General features: G+C 46.2%; 1 protein-coding gene across 1 annotated transcript; it reads left to right on the top strand.

The window, feature by feature from the left end:
* The first annotated feature begins 2,051 nt into the window (after positions 1-2,051).
* Positions 2,052-16,750, top strand: HTR5A (5-hydroxytryptamine receptor 5A). The gene is made up of 2 exons (XM_015073323.3): positions 2,052-3,323; positions 14,165-16,750. Exons 1-2 carry the CDS (start codon positions 2,586-2,588, stop codon positions 14,495-14,497), a joined length of 1,071 nt encoding a protein of 356 aa, XP_014928809.2. The 5' UTR covers positions 2,052-2,585; the 3' UTR covers positions 14,498-16,750.
* The last annotated feature ends 4,379 nt before the right edge of the window (positions 16,751-21,129 follow it).

Raw genomic sequence — 21,129 nt, 5'->3', positions numbered from 1 at the left:
TTATGGCAGAGCTGTAGACCTGTTTACATGTTTTTTGAGCTAAAATTATGACCATGCTCTAAGATAAAAAACTGAAATTTCTGATTTCTCTTTGTGTTTCTTTAAAAGATAAATCAGGATTTCTTTTTAAAAAAGGTTTTTCTGGAAATGCTCCATTGGACTTCTTCTTTTTGAGAGCATTTGACTTCATTCTTACCTATATGACACTCCAGTTTTTACCAAAAAACCTCAGTTATGCCTGGCTTGGTCTCCTATTTGAAGCGTCTCACTTAACAGACAGCTAGCTGTAGCACACAGTACCAGTGGGGAATATGCCTGCATCCCATATGCCTTTTAAGATCTGTATCCGGAGATACAATCATCAAGGCCTGCTGCCCACTGGTTATGCAGCTCACCCATTATTCCAGGTCACGGGCCCCTGAAGTGAAATGCAGAATTGTTCAGAACATTTGTTTCAAAGACGAAGATTCATGGTCTACATCTCAGTTCCATTGGTTCTATGGCTCCAAGAAAGTCACGTGCTCTGAATGAGCACAAGTTTTCCCTTGACTAGACCCACACACAGAAGCACTGTACACGGGCAGCCACCATCCAGTGTGTTTAAGGAATATTTGGTTAAGCAGCTCTGTGAGCAATCTTGTGTTGAATGAAGAATAGTCTCATCAACGTTTCCCAACAGCATTCTCTCTTATGGGCCCCAGTGGAGAAGTTTCTCTCTTCCCAGTGCAGTCTCCTGATGCTTATCATACTCATTTAGAAACTGAATCTTATAACAAAACGTATTTCTCATTTTCAAATAGCTAAAAAGCTTTTGGCCAAATTTGTGGCCCGCCACTTGTGAATGTATGGGACTTCATAATACCTACTGTATGTACTGAAAAAAATTTTTTTACATTTATTTATTTTTGTGAGACAGAGACAGAGCACAAGTGGGGGAGGGGCAGAGAGAGAAGGAGACAGAGAATCCGAAGCAGGCTCCAGGCTCTGAGCTGGCAGCACAGAGCCCGACGCGGGGCTCGAACCCACAAACTGTGAGATTACGACCTGAGCCAAAGTTGGATGCTTAACTGACTGAGCCACCCAGGCGCCCCCCCTACTGTATGTACTTTAAAAATGCTTAATGCCATCTTATTTTCCTTGCTGTCATGTTGGTTTTCTTAGTTTATTTTATCTTTGTATATCATGTCTCTGCAAAGTGCTTTACATCATAACTTCTGGGTAGGGCCTTTTGATATTTTTGCAATTACTGTGAATGAATATATGGTTATGTGTGTATGCACAGGGAAAGAGTTAAATGCTCTCTCTTTTTTTCTAGTGAGATGGAGTGTTGTTGTTGTTGTTGTTGTTGTTGTTGTTGTTGTTTATAATAACTTGTTTCCAATGTTTCCCTTCATGGGGAGCAAATCTAATAGGGTCTACTGGAAAGACTGCAGCTTTTCTGTGATTCTGAGGAAATAGTTTAAACATTCGAGTCCCAATGCCTCAACCATCTCTAGGAACAGCAGTAAATACTATCTTGCCTTTTCTCATTAAAGGAAAACTACCCTTTAAGGGAAGCACTGGGTGTTGTGTAGGAAGAATGCAATAGTATACTGAAATCTTCAGTAGTTGAAAAGCCAGTGTGATACCATCTTAGACGCTTAACCTGGAATACACTTACAAAATGTAAGTCCCTGCGGAAAGCTGAGAACCCACTGAAGGTACGCAGACCACCCCTAGAGGATCGTGGGCAGGGGGTGGCTACAGGAATGTCTCAAGGGAAGTTCATTGGTAAACTTGATCCATGAGGGAAGCCCATTTCAGAAAGCAGGGCCAGTACCGAGGACAGCACCAAGCCCCGCGGCCCGGTGGAGAGAGGCAGCAGCACCATGGACAGCACCAGCGTGCTGGGGAGAGAGGCGGGGAGAGGCGACCTTATCAGCTGATGCCTTACGTAGGCTGGATCCCCACTTTGATAAAGGAGGTCTGGAGCGCGCGCCAGTGTTCGTTCTCCAGAAGCTGCAGCCCCAGACGGGGTGGGGCTAGGGGACGGGTGGTGGCGGGGTGGGGGGGAGAGCGGGGGGGGGGGGGGAGGGATAGCAGAAGGCAGGTCCCCGAAAGCAGGTCCCTGCTTGGCTTCCCTAGCACGGAGTTGAGGCTGCAGCCCGCTGCCTGGAGAGAGGGGCGGGTACGGAGGCAAGGCTGCGAGAGTACTGCTCTGACGCACCAGCATCCTCTCCATCAGGAGAGGCACCCACACGCTCCAGGGTCGCCCAGCTTCCCCGCCCCCCCACCTCCCCGACCTGGGAGATGCTCGGCTCTGGGCGACCAGACTGCTGTCTCTGCCGAGGTGAAAAGCCTGGGCATGTGACAGCTTAGGCGGGCCCCGGCTGCGAGACGCAGCCCAGCGCCCTCCTCTCCGCCGCGCCGTCTCCCACGGATGCTCGCCGGCAGAAGGTTGGGGCCAGTTTCATAGGCAATCCCCAGAAGCCCTAGCCCCAGCCAGAGGCTGCAAACATCCGAAGTGGCTCTGGACGCAGTGGCCACCGTCCGTCTTCCTGAACTCCCCTCCTGCACACACCCTGGGCCGGCCTCCTGACCCAGAGATGGATTCGCCTGTGAACCTAACCTACTTTTCCCTCTCCACCCCCGCCCCTTTGGAGACCAACCGCAGCGGCCTCGGCGCGGAAGACTCGCGCCCCAGCCCCCTCCTCTCCGTCTTCGGTGTGCTTATCCTGACCTTTCTGGGCTTTCTGGTGGCCGCCACGTTCTCCTGGAACCTGCTGGTGCTGGCGACCATTCTCCGTGTGCGCACCTTCCACCGGGTTCCGCACAACTTAGTGGCGTCCATGGCCATCTCGGATGTGCTGGTGGCCGCTCTGGTCATGCCCCTGAGCCTGGTGCACGAGCTGTCCGGGCGCCGCTGGCAGCTGGGCCGGCGACTGTGCCAGCTGTGGATCGCGTGCGACGTGCTCTGCTGCACGGCCAGCATCTGGAACGTGACGGCCATCGCGCTGGACCGCTACTGGTCCATCACCCGCCACCTGCAATACACACTGCGCACCCGCAAGCGCGTCTCCAACGTTATGATAGTGCTCACCTGGGCGCTCTCCGCCGTGATCTCCCTGGCCCCGCTGCTCTTCGGCTGGGGGGAGACCTACTCTGAGGACAACGAGGAGTGCCAGGTGAGCCGTGAGCCGTCCTACACCGTGTTCTCCACCGTGGGCGCCTTCTACCTGCCCCTCTGCGTCGTGCTCTTCGTGTACTGGAAGATCTACAAGGCGGCCAGGTTCCGCGTGGGCTCCAGGACCAACAGTGTCTCACCCATATCGGAGGCTGTGGAGGTGGGTGTTTTAGTGACCCTTGCAAATACTTCACTCGCGTTCCTACGGGCTTTAGCTCCAGCACGCTGACTTGAAAGTTTGTAGGAAGTGAGCTTTTTAGTTTCCTTTCTTGGGGAGGAGTGGGGGCAAAGGGGAAGGGGTAGACCGGGGTAGCTGAAGAAACCCTTGGAGGCTGATTTTGCTCCAACGTGCTCAGTATCACAGAGCCAATAATGGTCTTTACCATCTCTGATGGGTTTTTCCCCCCATATGGGAAATGAGGGGTTTGGACTACATTCTTCCACAGGGTCCCATCTGGCTCTAAAATTCTGTGACTCTATCACACCCTGTAGGAGGGCTGAAGAAGCAGGTGTCTGGGGCTATACTAGATAAACTTGCAGCTTCCTGCATTTGGACTGAGCTGCTCAATGAGGAAGGAAGGGACAGATGGTGAGGTGCCTTGGCAGAAAGATTGCCAAACAGCAGGCCAAGCAGATTCATGTTTCGACCCAATCTATGTTTTTTTCTTTGCAAATTAAAGCAGCTAGCTTTGCAGAATACAGTGTCTCCTGGATTACTCTCTGCAGTTCTGCAGTGCCCTCTTGCCCTGGTGTGAGATTACAGATCTTTGTCTGTCTCCAAGCCTGCATTTGTTATGTCCCATCGTTGCCTGTGGTGCTGCTCTCTGGGTGTAGCCCCAGCCCTGTCAGGATTCTGCGTATAGCTGAGGATCACCTGTTTGCCTTCCCAGACAGGCTACGGGATGGGGGGGGGGGGAGAGGGATTAAAAATCTAAGGCAGACAATTCCCCAGCTATTTGCAAGTGGCATTTTCTGTAGGACAATCGTTACAGCCACAGTGAGGGCTCTCTTCCAGTTGTCTCTCCACCACACTTTCCTGTTTCTTGTTAACTCTTAGTAATCCAACCCTGATTTCAATTCAGGAAATATATGACAACTGAACCCATGGGGTGTGGGGATTGCGTCCCCCCTGACCAACTCATTGCCAAGGTGATCCCTTGAGCCGAATTCACTTTTTTAAGTGAGATCAGAAATCGGCACAGCCCCATGTTCTGTTAGGGGCTCTAGGACAACAACATAAATTCAATTAAGCATATCAAGCACATACTATGGGGATGGTTGTAGGAGTGAAACAATGAAAGACGTCATCTTTGCCCATGAAGAGTTCCCTCTAGTGAGGGAGGTAAACACCTACTGTGGATGCTGTAACGTGGTTCTGTTTTCCTGATCAGAGGCTAACTCCAACAATAACCAGTCAATCAAGCTTAGAGGGACCAGAGGCGTAGGTAATGGAGGAGAAAGTGCATCATTCTGGAAGAAAGAAGGGAAAGGGGGTCAGAGGCTACCTATCCTTTTATCTGGAACAATGGTCTCAACCAGGGGTGATTTGCCCCCTCCATTTGGAATGTCTGGAGACATTTCTGATTATCAAAGTTTGGGAGAGAGTGTTAATGGCATCTAGCGTTAGAGGCAAGGGGTGGGGCTAAACATTGTACAGTGGACGGGACAGCCCCCACAAAAAATAATTCAGGCCAAAACGACAGTAATGCCAAATTTGGGAAACCTTGACCTATTAGATTTCTAACCTGAATGAGGAGTGCTGATGGTAAGAGTGCTCACAGCACCAGACTGTCGGGAACTTCCATGTGTATGAGAATCACCCCAAGCCCAGGTCAGGAGCAAGAGGACTGACCACCTTCAAGGGTCCTCCTTACACAGACTCTCTTCCACCGGGATGCTTATCCAGGTAAATGGTTTACAATCAGTACCAGATACAGCTTTAAAAGGAAAGCAGTCACAGTTTTTCTTGTGAGGCTTACTGCAAGGCGATGCAGGCTTTCACTGCTCTGTTCTGGAGACAACAGAAACAAAGCATCATGATATCTTTGTGCTTTTATACACTAGTCTGCACTGTTTCATTTTCTCTCCTTTCTCTGCCAGATAACTTTAAAAAAATGGTTTGTCTTGGCTTTGCAAGACCTCCAAATGATCCAGGGTTCCACATACAATATGGGGCTGCCTCTGTCCTCATGTTACTGTGAAGGGTTAATTACAAACCAGGTCTCCTGATTTCTCCATGGTAGCAGGTGCCAAAATTTCTAAATACAGTTCTACCACCAACTAGCTGTGTTACCCAGGGAAACACAATACTTCCTCCTTCTTTATCTGCTGAGTTTTCTCCAAGGATATTACTGAGAACCTAACCTATGTCAGACACTGAGATGGGAACTGGCAACACAAGAGATGGGCTTTGCCCTCAAAAAAAGGATGATGAAAACACTACCAAAGATCTGGCATAAAAAGATAATGCTGAATTTATTATTTACCAGTGTATGGCTGAACCATGCTGGCCAGGCACAATCTCTCTGAGCAGAGAAGAATGTTGATCTTAAATAGCATTTTTAGAAAGCTTGGAGTTCAGACATTGGGAGGCTTTGAGAGATATATGTAGGTTGATATCATCTGTACGAGTCTTAAATTTGTTGGTTGGTTGTCATCCCAGTAGGGGTTTACTGGAATGAATCCAACCCAGGTTGACCTGGGACTGACACTGCTAGGTTGGCTTGTAAAATAAGTCCATTGAGTTGAATTGCCCCTGATCGATAGACCAAGTTTAAGCTGGCTCTAGGCTATAGAACACACAGTCTTGTCCTAAGTTTGTGGGAACATTTAGTTCTCAGGCTCCCACTCTTGGTCCTCATTCAGCCAAAGCTTTGAGAGAAACCCTCAAGGACTAACTAGATATTGACCACTGTTGGTGATTCTCCCGGAAGATGAAGTTTCATCTGTGGAGATCTGATGCTAAAATTGCACATCAATCAATGTAATTTCCAATCATTTCTCAGGACAGGGCAGTGCAGAAGCATTTAATCTCTGGCTACCAAGCATTGAACAACTCTGAGGCAAACAAGTAGAAGTATTATAAGAAGGGCCTGGAAGATCTCCCAAGTCATGACCCAGGATTTTCTAGTCCTAATCAAAGCCAGTCCCAAAGATTCCCTGTGTCTACCTAAGACTGCTACTTTACCTTTTCTTTTAGTTTAAAAATAGTTGTATCTTACCTGTAGTGTTAATCCAGGTACAATGTGAAGTCTTACTTAGTGTTAGTGGGTAGACTCCTCCTTGGCTGGCCAAAAGCAAATCTGGAGTGATTTTATTAGTCAAGATTTTTTGGGTTAAGATACTTAAACTGCTTTGTTGTGCCCCCAGAGCATAGACTGTACAATTTACTATGTCAGCCAATGTAGACATTATTGTGCCAACCATTTTTTTAAATGAAAACCTCAAGTTGTCTGACTCCTACGGATGAGGTCAGTATTCTCAGGAATCTTTTCCCTGAAAGAGTTGTAACCGTTTGGACTCTTTGTAAGGAGATATAATCCATTGAGGGCATTGGAGAGTTAGTCCTTGAAATGGCCTAACCGATGGCCCTACTGAACAGTCAATCTTGTTTCTTGATTGACATGAAAAAGCATGAGTTTAGTATGGGATAAAGAACCCTGGAGGTGTACAAGAGATGTGATCAACTTCAGTGAAGCTATAGGTATATTGTCAGACAGTCTTCATGTACTCATCTGCTTGGTCAAGGTTCTTGATTAGCAGCCAACGCCTACCCCTCTACTTCTGGGCATTGTCTGCAGCTAATGTTGAGGTCATCCTCCCTGAATCCTAACACTGCAGTGTAGGATAATTTCAGAGAGCATTAAGTCACCAACCGAGTAATTCACATTTGTTGTTCATTTTTAAAGAACGCCTGAAGAAGGTGCTTCTATAGCATGTTGAAGAAGTGAATTATCTGGAAAGCATACCAGTTGTTAGTTCCTATACCTCCTCTTCTATTATTTTAGCAATTTTATATGCCCTAGAAGCAGCCACCGTTGAGTCATTGAACAGTTTGGCTTCTGATATGAAATTACGTTTTATGAGAAAGACTGAACTACTTATTACATATCAAATTGATTATTACACATTATTTTTATTTTCAGTATAACACCCACCAACAAAGAATAGTAAGTTGTAATTTCAAACAAGAGCGAAAAAAATTCTGCTTGGGGCAAGGACACTTCTTCAGTTACAGAAACACAATCATGAGACTTACCTTCATTGGCTAAGGATTATACAGTTGCGGGATTGTCAGTGTTAAACCAATGGGTGGTAATAGGAGAAAGAGAAGGTGACAATGAATCATGAGTAATCAACGAGTAGAAAAATGTGGGTGGTTTTGATTAGCAGTAGGGATTGTCTATGTATAATAACAAGATTTAAAGGCTTAATATAAGGTCTTAAAATGTGGTGACTAATTTTAGTCATGTAATTTCTCCGAAGCAAAGGGAAAAACCTTTATTACTGAACTGAGGGTTGGCCTTCAAGAGACAACAGTTCTCTGATAGGCACCATGTTGCTGAATTCATCTACCTAGAGCATGGCCCAGCATTATCATATTTGTACAAAAGGCAGATTAATGATAAGCTAGGAAGAATCAATCTGGACTTTATGCATTCTATTCCAATTAATCTTTCTCTCTGTGGTGTCCTTTGTCCATAGGATTCTAGACCTATTGCCATTTGTTTGATAATGTCTGGAATTACACAGAGTGTAAGTATTTTCATGTGTAGATCAGCTATAATCTGATAACATACAAGGGCTGCAGTACATTTCATCTGGAAGCAGATCTTACTTCTTAAATTTGTAGGTGTGTTATAGAAACTAAAGAACTATTCTTCTAATAACGATCCTAAAATACCAGCTTTGAGTTGGCACACAAAATTATGAAAGATTTTCATTGCTTGAATTTTTCTAATGAAGTTCACTTTCCCTCAAGCCTTTAGAAATTTACTCTCTAGCCACAAATTTGTCTTTCATGATCTTCTTTCACCATCTGGTATAACTAATTACTTTTTAAAGAAAAATTTCTCTAGTTTTCTTCATTTGCTTTTAACTTATTTCAAGTCAATTTACTGTTTCCTTTTCAGACAATGGTAAAATTTTAGGTTGAAGGATCTGTTGTTCTATAATTATGGGGATAATGGCAGTTATAGTGATGCCTGTATAAACAAGAAAGCTGTATTGTTGTACATCTATAATGATAGACAACTCCCCTTGGAAATTTAGAAGGATAGGGATTTGTTGGGTGATAATGTCTCCCTCAGAGGGACTTCACTGGACAGATTTTAGATAGTTGTCCTCTTTACTTGTAGCCAGTATGGAACACTGATTTTTTCAAGGATTTTTCTGTTGGCAATACTCACAAGGGTCCTTGTCTAGACTCCCAAACCTTTGAAAACAGAGGTCCTTTGGGATGTTTCATCTAGAGAAACATATCTTGTATTGCTTTCTAGCTAATTTATTTTTCTAAGGATATCTGGAAACGTCTAGTCCCTTAATGGATATTTTCTAAATTGGTAATTGCACATTTCCATTATTTTTTATTATTCAATTCCCTAATTCAAGTTTGAGCCCACTTATAGAAAGATAGGGCAAGACTCTAAACTTCAGATGCTGGGTTTATACCAGGATACTGCTTGAACATTTCCAGAAGTCTATTTTCTATCTTTATTTAGTTTACAATGTGGAACATCTAGTCAATCTTTCCTTAAAAGAAGGGCTTCTGATTTTTACATTTTATAGTTTTACATATTTTTATATTTAAAATGTTCATAGCTGGATTATATAGCTCTTCTCTTTTCTATCCTTCTACTTTTAAGGATCTGTTTTTCCCCATCTGAGGGGACTTCGATTAACTTCACTCACTGGTACAGACTTGTAGTTTAAGACAACAAGAATTTTGCTCAATACTCTCACCAAATTCTGAATTCCATAACCATTTTTATTTTTATTTTCTCTCTGAAGTTTAGGAAAATTCTAAATTATAACCCTTAACGTAACTTGAGGCCAGGGTTTTAATGGAAATTCTATAGATTTGACTCCTTATCTGGCAAATTTACTATGTGGCTTTGCTTTTTCTGAGAAAACCCTGAAGAGAGGACAGTTCATTTAGGAGGTCAGGTGCAGCTAGGTAGAAATATACAAGACCTAGATGTGCAAGGCGGATGGGTGTGGGGATGTTACAAAACCTTCGAGACTATTTTAGAGTTAAGATTTTGTTTAAGGCCCTAGCATACCAATTAAAGAAGGAAGCTGTTAACTGTTTGGTCTTTTTCCCCCTGATTTTTCTAGGGCTCTTATCTGGGTGAATTTACTGATTTTGACTTGTCAGAAGTTCCTTATCAAGAAAGGTTTTTTAAAAAGGCATTTGTTGAGAAAAGCACAGGAGTTCAGATTATAGTGCAAGTTAAAATAGGAAGTCAAAGTTCCTAAAGGAGAAGGTTGAGTCCTTGGCTTAGACCAACCATGACACACAAGAAAGACTCTATGGTTGGCCAACAGTCAGTGCCTGTGAATAGTGCCCAAGGATCCCTGACCAGATGCTAGCAAGGGGCCATACAAGCACCAACCCAACACTCATTGAGCTGGAATACCAACTAAACAAAGTGACATTCCTTCACAAATTGAGAGGACAGGGAATATCCTCAAATTTTGTAAAGGACCGAAAGCGAAGTTTGATCAATTGCTTTTCCACAAATTGGTGTTAAGTCTATCAGTCCTCAGAACATTAGCCCTCAGGTCTGGCTTGGAATGGATTAGAAGCTTATCAAGCCAATGCCATACAGAACAATCTTTTTTTATATTTTTATATTCAACTGAGAGAAAGGCTCTCTAGGAAAAGCAAACGAAACTAGCCTATGAAACCAGACTTTGCACATATAGACAAATAATAGCAAAAGCAAAGCAAGTAGCAGTAGAATAAGTACGTCGATGGCATAAACATATTTGCCAAATGGTACACCTCTAGGATGAGAGATATAATTGGCTTGCACAAAGATCTAAGTCAATTACCAAATAGTATACATCTCAATCAAAGGTCTAGTTACCTGGTACAAAGACCTAAGTCTAAAGACCTTAACCAAAGACACTTTTGGTTACAAGTCCTAGGATAACAAAATTCAGAGAGCAAAAAGAGCCCACTGGAGCTGGTTGGAGCTGTTGAGACCACCACAGCTGGCTACAGATTCTGAGTGCCCCTGGAGTCTGGGCTCCAGTGAACGCACCTGTGGTCCGAGCGTCCTGTGGAGGGTCTTCAAAATGATCTCAGTGGACTCTGTTGAACTGTCCAAGGATGATATGACCACCACACAGTATCTGAAACAGAAATAAATGCCAAACTGCTTACTACAGTGAGAAGAAACTATACTTGTCAAGCACCGTATCCAGAATGGAGCAGAATGCTGACCACCTGTGGGGACTGGGGACAGCGTGGAGTTCAGGGCAGTGAACTGACATCCCCCTAAGATGAGGTTCCTCGGTGAGACTGCTGTCAATTGATTGGTGCTCAGAGGAGCATTTATTGGGGGTGAGTCCTATCCTAATTGGCTGACGTTCGAGGCCAGACATGGATTGTGTGGTTTGCAAATGAGTGTTCACAGAGGGGGATTGTCCCTGGTCAGTGGAAGATATGTAAACAGCAAGACTCCTTGTTGCCATAGCCACAGAACAATCAGTCTTCCTAAGTTTGTTGGGAAATTCAAGTGATGTTTTCACCCTCCCCTGTGTGGAGCCCTCCCTTAACGTGTAAGACCATTTCTAGTTTGAGCATCCTGGTTCATCGGTCCATCTTCCATTCTGACAGTGGGCTGGTCTAACCTGCAAACCACCCAAAACCACCTCTAAGGTAACAGTCTTCATCCTTGAACTGCAGTACCTACCATTGATGGTAATCTATCAATTATGTGTGATATTAATAGGAAGGCGAAGCTGAGTGGTTAGAGGAAATGAAAGAAACCTACTAGGTTTATGATTAACCCGTAAATCATTATTTAGTACATAACGATTTCAGAAAAATGAGAAGTCTGACACATAAGTACACGTCCCCCAAAGAATGCATTTATTTGGAGAGATGAGGCTAATTGTTCACCTAGAAAAATTTTGTATGTGTATCCTAAATTGTGAGATGTGTGCTTCAAATGATACAGCATTACAAAGATGATTAAGAAAAGTCTAATTTGGCTTGGATGTCCACTTTATTTTTTATCCTCCTACTTCTTTTTCTGTGAATTGCGTGTTGAGCAATTGATAGAGTAATTAATAGAGTTCTATTCTCAAGACTCAATTAGACACTTTATTGTAATCATTGATTAGCAGAAAGGAAAGAGCTAAGGAGTCCCTGAGTCAGACAGCCACAGGGCGAGCAACAAAAAGCCATGAGACACTAGAAACCTGAAACTTCCCAGACGACAAAGATCCTCCTTCCGGAGGAGCCTCTGCTGTCCCAGAAGAACCATTTTAAATCCGTGGCCCTCTTTCTTCTGTCAGGTGAGTTGGTGTTGAAGGATGCATGAAGAGGGGCCCAGTTAAACAGTCAACATTTCATATCGAGGTCCTAGAAAATGTGCTTTTCTGAGTCACGTGGGGTTCTAGGACTAACCTATAAATAACTCCTGACTCACAGAAAACCAGAAAAAGATAGTATTCAGAGAAAATATTTAATCTGAATCTAAAGCAGAACCATAAGGGGTTCCCATGGGACATAAAAAAGAATGGTTAAAACAGGAATCTTGAGTCTTTGTTGGAAGGGGCTATGGACGTGGGCTCCCCACTGCTGTACTAACAACTCCGTGAGGAAGGAACATGCATGTAACCCCTGCGAGGGTTTAGCTGAGCCCCCCTATTGACACGAGGAAAGTCCTCCTGAAGACAAACTTAGGAATAAACTCCCTGGGATATCTTTAAGAATGCCCTTCATTCAACATTAGAACCATTACACAGCGGACGATTCTTGCAGACCCAGAGAATGTCCGTTTTATCTGGGAACAGCTCATAACCTGTAGAAACCCAGGTAAACTGGAAGAACACCAGGTTTTATAGGATGACTGCCAAATGCCCATACAAGCAGGCCTGCACGTAGGGCACTTCACGTTCCTGTACAGGGACCACGACTAAAGTGATGAACTTCCATAAAAGTGTCCTATAAAACGTCAGCTCCCTTTCCCAAGACTAATTTCCATAGAAATATTCAAATCCTACACTTAAATGTAGGTCATATGCCTGGAAACCTTGCAACTTTTTCCCATTATGCAACAGGAAACTCCTACAAACATGATGTGCCAACACGGGGATATATCTCATCCTTACAGAAGGCTGGTCTTCCATTGGTAGTTTCGTTGTGGGGCTCATCGTGTCTTGCAACTGGAATTTGAGTACATAAAGGACTACGCAGGGGCTTCTGGAGTCAGTCTGAAAAGGCTAATGACCACAGGGAAGGCAGACAGGGAGTCAGGATGGGAGGGGTTGGCTGTTTCCCAAAAGAGTGCCATATCTCCAAAGCCAGAATATCTGGCTGTGTGTTGCTGTATTTATTTCTACTGTTAGACCAGAGCCTTTGACAAAGTCTAGTTTAAGTGTTCTACTTTTATATCAGTTGTGCTATAGAGAATTAAGGGGTGGTCACAGGGGAGTCACAACCCTGAGTGGCCAGTGCTACCCCTGAAAAAGTGCTGAGAGGGAGGAGAATTTTTAGGGGTTTTAAAGTCAGGACCAGAATGTTGCTTCAAGTTGCCACCCTTGGAAAAGGGGTAAAAATCGCTTCCCTGATGCCGTTTTGGGTTTGAGTTTTATTAAGAAATTGGTAGGTTTTCCCATTTGTGCGGAAAAATAAAGTTAAATATTGTGTTGCATTTCCATAAATGAATTCCCTGCAACGCACTACCGGATGTGCACTAATAATATATGAAAGGTCACTGGTGCATCTTGGGGTGAGACTGGGGTCTAGAAAGAGGTTTTCACTTCTCACTCTATGTCCGTTTTTCCAGGTTGCGGTGTTGTGGACTATTTGTTCCAATATTTATGATTTTCTTTTTGATTGCACAATACTTGGTGTTTCACTATTCTTCAAGCAAATAACAAGAAGGCTATCATGTAAATTTAAGAATTCATATAGCAGCTAATCTTACCTTAACCATAGTGTCCTTATTTATACCCCCGTTATGCTCCATGAACAGATAAATCAATTCCTTTGGACTCCCAATCTGTAGATGTAGCCATGAACTGGTCAAGGGGGTTAGGTTAACAAGAATGACCCTCTGACCTGGTCCTTCGCCTAAAAGTTTGTGTGCTATTGAGAGAGAGCTGTGTGAGCATCCTTTTCAAATGCACTGGGATCACAGAATGCTGAATCCGCTGGGTTGGGCTGGGAAGAATGATATCGAACGTCCACGTAGTCTCACCCACTAGGGAATGAAAGTCTGTTTTCCATGAAGCCCCGAGGGAGGTAAGTGTCCCGGTGAGCGAATTGTCCCAAACGGTCCTGGGAAACTGACACCAGGAGAAAAGTTCTAGAAAATTCCTTGAGGGAGGATTCACATGAGCACAGAAAGTTACGAAGATTTCAGAAAGTTGTGAGGATTTTAGAAAGTCAGACTTTAATTGTCCCAGGGTTTGACAAGGATTCGGAGCACTTTAGATTACTCATGTGCCTTTGTCACCGAATTACACGCACTGACTATGTGACTGGCTTATTTTTTCAGTTGTTTGTTGTTGAACACACAGCAGTGGGAAATTCATCTTCATCATATTTATTATGGGTGTTCCCATTTTCCTTCCACTTCTAAGACGTAAGCAAATGCCAGCTCTGTCACCACATTTCCACGGCTGAGGGTGGGCTCCCCAGGCAGCCAGTCTCCTGCACGCAATGATCAAGGGCTTTCTCTTCAAGTGGGTGTGCAGGACCCAGCGTCTGGAAGGCACAAGAAGGTGGCTCTTCATGAAGCTTCTGCTTATCTCTTCCAGGCGAAGACCTCTGCTCAGCAGCCTCAGATGGTGTTCACAGTCCGCCACACCACCGTCACCTTCCAGACAGAAGGGGACACGTGGAGGGAGCAGAAAGAGCAGAAGGCCGCCCTGATGGTGGGCATCCTCATTGGGGTGTTTGCGCTCTGCTGGATCCCTTTCTTCACCACGGAGCTCATCAGCCCCCTGTGTTCCTGCGACATCCCCACCATCTGGAAGAGCATCTTCCTTTGGCTTGGCTACTCCAACTCCTTCTTTAACCCCCTGATCTATACAGCTTTCAACAAAAACTACAACAGCGCCTTCAAGAACTTCTTTTCTAAGCAACACTGAGCACGAGGCCTGGGGATAGGAAGGAGCTGTCCTGTAACTCAATCAAATTTCCAATTCTACCTACTTCCCCATAAATACCCAGCACCACACGGAAGAGGCAAGTCCTCGGAGTTCTCCGGGGTCGTCTTCAGAACTAGCCCTCCCTTCCACACTCCAAGGCAGGAATGTGGGTCTTCCCAGACAGTTTTGGTGACCTTATTAATCTAACTTACCTGTTCTTGCTCCCCCTGCACCTACCGGCCACGGACTTTGCCCACAAAGTGCCCTTTCCTCCCCCAAATCCACTCCAGCATGGTCATCGTCCTTGCCCCAGAGAAGTCAGACATAGCAGATGAGAGGCAGGAAATAAAGCAACATGTACAGATTGAGAATGGGTGGATGATGATGAATTAGAAGTCATACTGCGATATCCGAGGGGTAGGAAACCATAATTCCAAGTTTTGTGGAATAGTCCTTATTTCGAACGTTCCATTCTGTGGTCCTGGTAAATATACCCTAGTACTTACTGTGTATGTCCCAGTGTTTGGCCATAAAATATGGTCTCTGAACCTATTAAAGCACATGGCCACAGCTGTAAGACCAGTGAATACTGGCTTTAAGGCTTTGTTTGTGGCAACCACATGTGTGTGTGTGTGCAAGTGCACACACGCACACACACACACACACACACACACACAGAACTCTGGAGGAGGTGAATGTTCCAAAGGCCAGTTTATTCTAAAATCCAACCCGTCAAGTGGGAACAGGAGCTAAAAGTCAAACCAAATATCTCCCACCATTCTGAGGCAACTGTGCACAAACCATAGAAAAATAGACTAGTTTTGTAAACTTGCTTATTTTCTATGGAGTTTCTTTGTATAGAATTTATTCAAATGTTGCAGGACAAAGACCTTTATCCTTGGATCATGAGGTTAGAGGAAAACAGGTGTCATGAAGCTGGCGGCTTCTTTTAGTCTCATAACCAAGGACTGTGAAGGTATATTTACCGAACACGTACACTTTAAAGGGACAGTTGGTTAATTTGCTATTTTTTACTGATGTGTGAATGCCCATTTTGAGGCCAACACTACTAATAACTAATGAGAAAAGCAGAAATATGGTAAAATGTGGCCTCGGTCCTCTGCAGGTTGACACCTCTATATAAGTGAGTCAAGGCATTTAAGTGATGGTGTGGTGTTTATATGATCATATAAAACCTAGGCCATTATACAAAACTTTAAAAAGATCTTGGGCAATAAAAGTGCCTGTGGTCCACTATGTCCCTGGTTCTTTCAATGCATGAATTCAAAAACTATATCTCATAATAATCTTTGATTATTATCATAAATATATATGTATTCTTTTGTATATAATAAATTATATCAAGAATAGGAAATCTGTGTGAATTTGCAGTCTTGGTTGGAAGTTTAGTCTTGCGTTTACTGCCAAGATTCTTTACTCAAAGAATGTGAGCAGATGAGGAAATGTTGCACAGCTTCTGTGGGTCATGGCTGATGATGCTAAGCGCAGACCTCTTATCTATGCATTGAAGCAAGTTCATGGAAGAATTTGCTTGGAAACATTCTTAGGTTTTTCTGCCTTCTGTTTATATAACTTGAAGTGCCAAACCTACAAATATTTTAATTTCTTTTTAGTTTTTTTTTTTTTTGAGAGAGAGAGAGAGAGAGACAGAGGGAGAGGAAGGAGCAGAGAGAGAGAGAGAGAGAGAGAGAATCCCAAGCAGGTTCCATGCTGTCAGCACAGAGCCTGGTGTGGGGCTCAAACCCATGAACTGTGAGCTCTTGAACTGAAACCAAGAGTCAGATGCTTAAGTGACCAAGCCACCCAGGCACCCAACCCACAGATATTTTACAATACGGATTGTTCACTTCAGTTACCTTCCCCACTATTACTTGGAACCAGAGAGACCACCAAATGCTATTAGATTCTAGTGTCATAATAAAGGACGAGCTTCTAAAATTTCATCAATACCTCGTAGCAGAGAAGGCTACGCTCAGACAAGGGGAGCCCAGAGATGGGACATCACAACCAAGGGAAGGGGAGCCCGGGTGGCTCAGTCAGTTGAGCGTCCGACTTCGGCTCAGGTCATGATCTCACAGTTCATGAGTTCGAGCCCCGCGTCAGGCTCTGCACTGACCGCTCACAGCCTGGAACCTGCTTCAGATTCCGTGTCTCCCTCTCTCTCTCTGCCCCTCCCCCACTCGTGCTCAGTCTCTCTCTCTCTCTCTCTCTCGCTCAAATAAACATTAAATAAATAAATAAAAGAACCACGGGTAAACTTTTCAGTCAATTCTATCTGAAAGAGCCCGCGAATGTCATTGCAATCCATTATTTCAATGTTTGTCTTTCTGTTTTAAAAAAACAAGGGTTCCTTTCCTTGACACTTTTAGGAAGATCTGCTACATTTGTCTGGTGGCTTCAAAAACTCCTTGACTCCCCCAGGATTCCGTATCCCTCGTTGGAGAAACACGTCATTATTTTCATGTCAGTCTCCTACTGAGGCTATTCATATTTCTGTCAGATGAACACGTCCCGTGGCTGTTGTCATTCGATACATACTTAACGCCTCCTGGACGGCACTTTATACGTCGTGCGACACGCTCTGCATGCGCCAGAGTGAGAGACACTGTCCCACCGTGGAAGAAGTGGCACCTCATGAGTTATTCTGCTTCTATTTCAGTTCCAAAAGTTGTCCATGACTAGGTTGGAAATGCTAGAAAATGCAAATGGTGATTGAGCCAGGGTGTCTAGGGTGCATTTCGTCACCTGTGACCCTGCCACGGCCCGCGGTCAGCGGTCCAGGGCTGGCTGGCCGTGCTCGTCCGCGCTTCTGTCTGTCAATGAGGCTGGTGTGCTCGCCTTCCCGAGCAGCCCCTGAGTGATGCGGGGAGCCCTCTCTGCCGAGGGTGCCACGGCCCTGGAGGACCACGTCCATCGTGGGTAGCCTGTGTCTGGCTGCCACGGGATCACCCAGCCGCACAACAGCTCTCTGTTTTGTCTACCCCTTTGCATTCAGAGCAGCTCACGCTTATTTGTACCATGTGCCCAGAGATGTCGTCTCTGGACATCCTGGTGTTTCTGTTAACAGAAACGATGAGGGTCCTGGCTCCTGACACAGCTGGGCAAACTCTGAGGGTGGTGGCATTTGATGTGACAGTGTCTCCAGGTTCTACCCTCCAACTTCTCTCCAGTCGGGTCTGCTGGAGCTGAACTTGGGGGTGTCGTGGGCTGGGCCGTGTCCCCCCAGAGTTCATAGGTGAAGCCCTAACCCCCCGGCCCTCAGGATGTGGCTGTACGTGGAGGTGATTAAGGTAAAGTGAGGTCAGGAGGGTGGCCCTGGTCCAGTGTGACTGGTGTCCCTATAAGAAGGGGAGGTCAGGACACACACACAGGGGGACGACCCCATGAGGACACGGGGAGGAGATGTCATCCACGTGCCAGGGACAGAGGCCTCAGGAGGGACGAACCTACCCACACCGTGATCTCCGACTCCCAGCCTCCAAAACTGTGAGAAAATGAATGTATTTGTTTAAACTGTCCAGCCCGTGGTCCTTTGCTAAGGCAGCCCAAACACACTAACACAGGATAGGATTCAGGTTGGGGTTATCGAACCAAACCTCCAGTTTGGCATCGGACAGCCTGCCTGTCTCCTCTGCCCTGACCAGGCACCTTAAGGGGGACAGAGGTCCGGGCCCAGATTGGAGAAGGTGGGCTGGAGAGAGTGGGTACAGAGGCCACCTCTCACCTTTCTGCTCCTCAAGGCAGGTGGGGTCCCCTGGGCACTGAGCCGTTCCCCAGCGGGTCACAGGGATCACAATGGACCGCAGTCGGCGTTCACAACTACGCCAGTTGTGACTCTAGCATCAGCAAGAAACCACGCCACTAATAAATACATTCTTCATTACTTACACTGATGTCTCCAAATACAGTGTGTTAGAATCTTTGAGACAATGTAAGTTTTGTCTCATGGACTTAATTCCCCCCCCCCTACATTTTAGAATCAATCTAATGTAATCTAATGTTAATCAATCTAATCAATCTAATGTTAAGGTCAAAGAGGGGAAGGATCTCGGGAAAGACCACGTGAGGTTTCGAAAGTGTGGCTGGAGACAAGGGCCTGGCGGTGAGCTCAGAGCCACATTTGAGAACAAAACTGACTGCCCGGCTCTTCTGTCCATTTAATTGTGGTTTTAAATGAGACCAGTGGGTGAGTGGGGCAATGGTTCTTAGCGTCCCCCAAAATATGGTCAAGGGGCGCCTGGGTGACTCAGTCGGTTAAGCGTCCGACTTTGGCTCAGGTCATGATCTCACAGTTCATGAGTTCGAGCCCCGCGTCGGGCTCTGTGCTGACAGCTCGGAGCCTGGAGCCTGCTTCGGATTCTGTGTCTCCCCCACCCCCCTCCCCCTCCCCTGCTCGTGCTCTGTCTCTCTGTCTCTCTCAAAAATAAACATTAAAAAAAATTTTTTTTTAATATGGTAGAGAGCAAAGTTTGGAGATGACCCTGTGTGTGTGTGTGTGTGCGCGCGCATGTCTGTGTGTGTGTGCACGTGCACACGTGCTCATGCGATTTACAGAGAATGTACAAGGCTGTAAAATGTAACAGCCGGCCAGGGGGCCCTAGACTCTGGGAGCTTAAAACCAGCCAGCAGCAGGACACACAGTAGGTCTACGTACAGCAGAGTACCTGCCACCCTGGTTGCTGACTCCGGCTCTCTCTTCGTCTGGAGGTGTGGCTTCTCCTCTGCTCGGCTGTTTATCTCTTCACCCACCAGTGCCACACTCTTTACCCGTCGAGGCCCAGATTTTGTTACGCCCTCCGGTAGGTATCATATTATTGTTCACATAGCCCTCTGCTGTCACGGTTTTCCCAGTTTTGTTAAATACTATCTTCCCATCAGACTCTACGTCAGCGTGCCTAGTTCCAGGCAAAACGTGGGTGGCATTTTTTATTAATGTTGCGTTAGGTAAATGGCTCCATGCCTAACCTGGAAGGCCTTAGGGAAGACAGTCGTCTAGGATGCTGAGTCATCCTATCCGAGAGCGAGGGATGTCCTTATTCATGTGTAACACATTCCTTCCTTCCTGCTCCTTAACCAGCCCGCCTTGTCTCAGCGCGCCGCGAGATCAGGGCCCTGGAACCATAGGTGAGGCCATTCGCGTCTTGTAGCCTCAGGACAGAGTTCTGGCCACAGACACACCGAACTGTGGTGAGCCCACCCTGCGGTTTGAAACAAAGGCCTCAAGACATAATCATGCGACGAGAGTCCACCAGACAGCGTTTCCGGTTTCCTCCATTGGATGGAAAGCCGTGGGATGCCCAATTACGTTACTACAGATCACGTGCACTGCTCGGTTTCCTCTTGCCGCTGTAAGACTTGCCGCTACAGACTTGGTGGTTTAAAACCACAGGAACTGATCATCTCATAGTTCTGGAGGTCGGAAGTCCAACATGGCCTCACCGGATTCAAATCACGGCCTCCACAGGGCTGTTTTCTTTCTGGATGTGCGAGGCAGGTGAGCATCCGTGCCCTGGACTCGTTAGCTTTCAGAGACACTTTTCCTTGGCTCGTTGCCTTGCCTCCGGCTGCCAAGCCAGCGACGTCACAGCCCTCCTGCCTTCTTCCATCATCACACGTCCCTCGGGCTCACTGCTGCCTCCCTCCTCTGCTTGTAAGGATCCCTTGACTACATTGGGCCCAAAGAGATAATCCAGCAAACCTGCCCAGGACGGGCAGCTGACTCCTGAGGCCACTTCCAAGGAGTACTTTAAAGTTCCAAAGCCACACGGTCAATCGTCCAAGCCGCTGGAATGTGGGATCTAATGTGTGGCTTAATGGGCAGATAGGTCAGACTGAACTCACTTAGAAATCAGCAGGGTAGGGGCGCCTGGGGGGCTCAGTCGGTGAAGCGTCCGACTTCGGCTCAGGTCACGATCTCACGGTTTGTGGGTTCGAGCCCCGCATTGGGCTCTGTGCGCTGACAGCATGGAGCCTGCTTGGGGTTCTCTTTCTCTCCTGTCTCTCTCCCCCTCCCCCATTGGCACTCTGTCTCAAAATAAACTTAAAAAAAAAAATCAGCAGGCTAATTCCTGATGAGGAAACACTAGCTGTGCTATTTCCCAACAATTGTGGGTGAGGGCTCCGTGCCCAAATCACCCAAAATGTGGCACCGTGCCAGTGGTTATGCAAATCAACCATCCCTCCGCCTTGATGGCGCCCTGGATGCCGGGCCTGCGGTTTTCCATCAGGGAGCAAGGAGCCTTCACTCGTCGTAGCCCCCACCGTGCAGAACACCAGTGGCCCAGGCGAGTGGCTTGCAAATTGAGTTGGCAACAGGACCCTTTCACCAAGGGCGCCCACTCCCCAGAGGACTCTTACCGGAGGACACTGGAGACTGCCGGGGCCGGTGGCCCTCCCGGTCCTCCCTTTCCCGGGTAGCAAGACACTGGGAGGCATCCTGGTTCCGTTCTTGCCTCACGGACACAGGGTTGGTTCTCTGCTCCCTGCGGCCAAAATCCCAATGGGGATTTTCCTGAGATGATGACGGGCTGAGAGTCGCGTGTCTCCTCTGTTCATATCCACAGTGAAGCAGCTTCCTGACATCAGTGCCTTGGGAAGGGAACCGCTCATCC

The sequence above is a fragment of the Acinonyx jubatus genome, chromosome A2 (assembly GCF_027475565.1).
Source record: "Acinonyx jubatus isolate Ajub_Pintada_27869175 chromosome A2, VMU_Ajub_asm_v1.0, whole genome shotgun sequence".
In the NCBI taxonomy this organism is placed as follows: domain Eukaryota; kingdom Metazoa; phylum Chordata; class Mammalia; order Carnivora; family Felidae; genus Acinonyx; species Acinonyx jubatus.
Note: the sequence above shows the minus strand (reverse complement) of the source record. Positions and strands in the feature narration are given on the sequence as shown.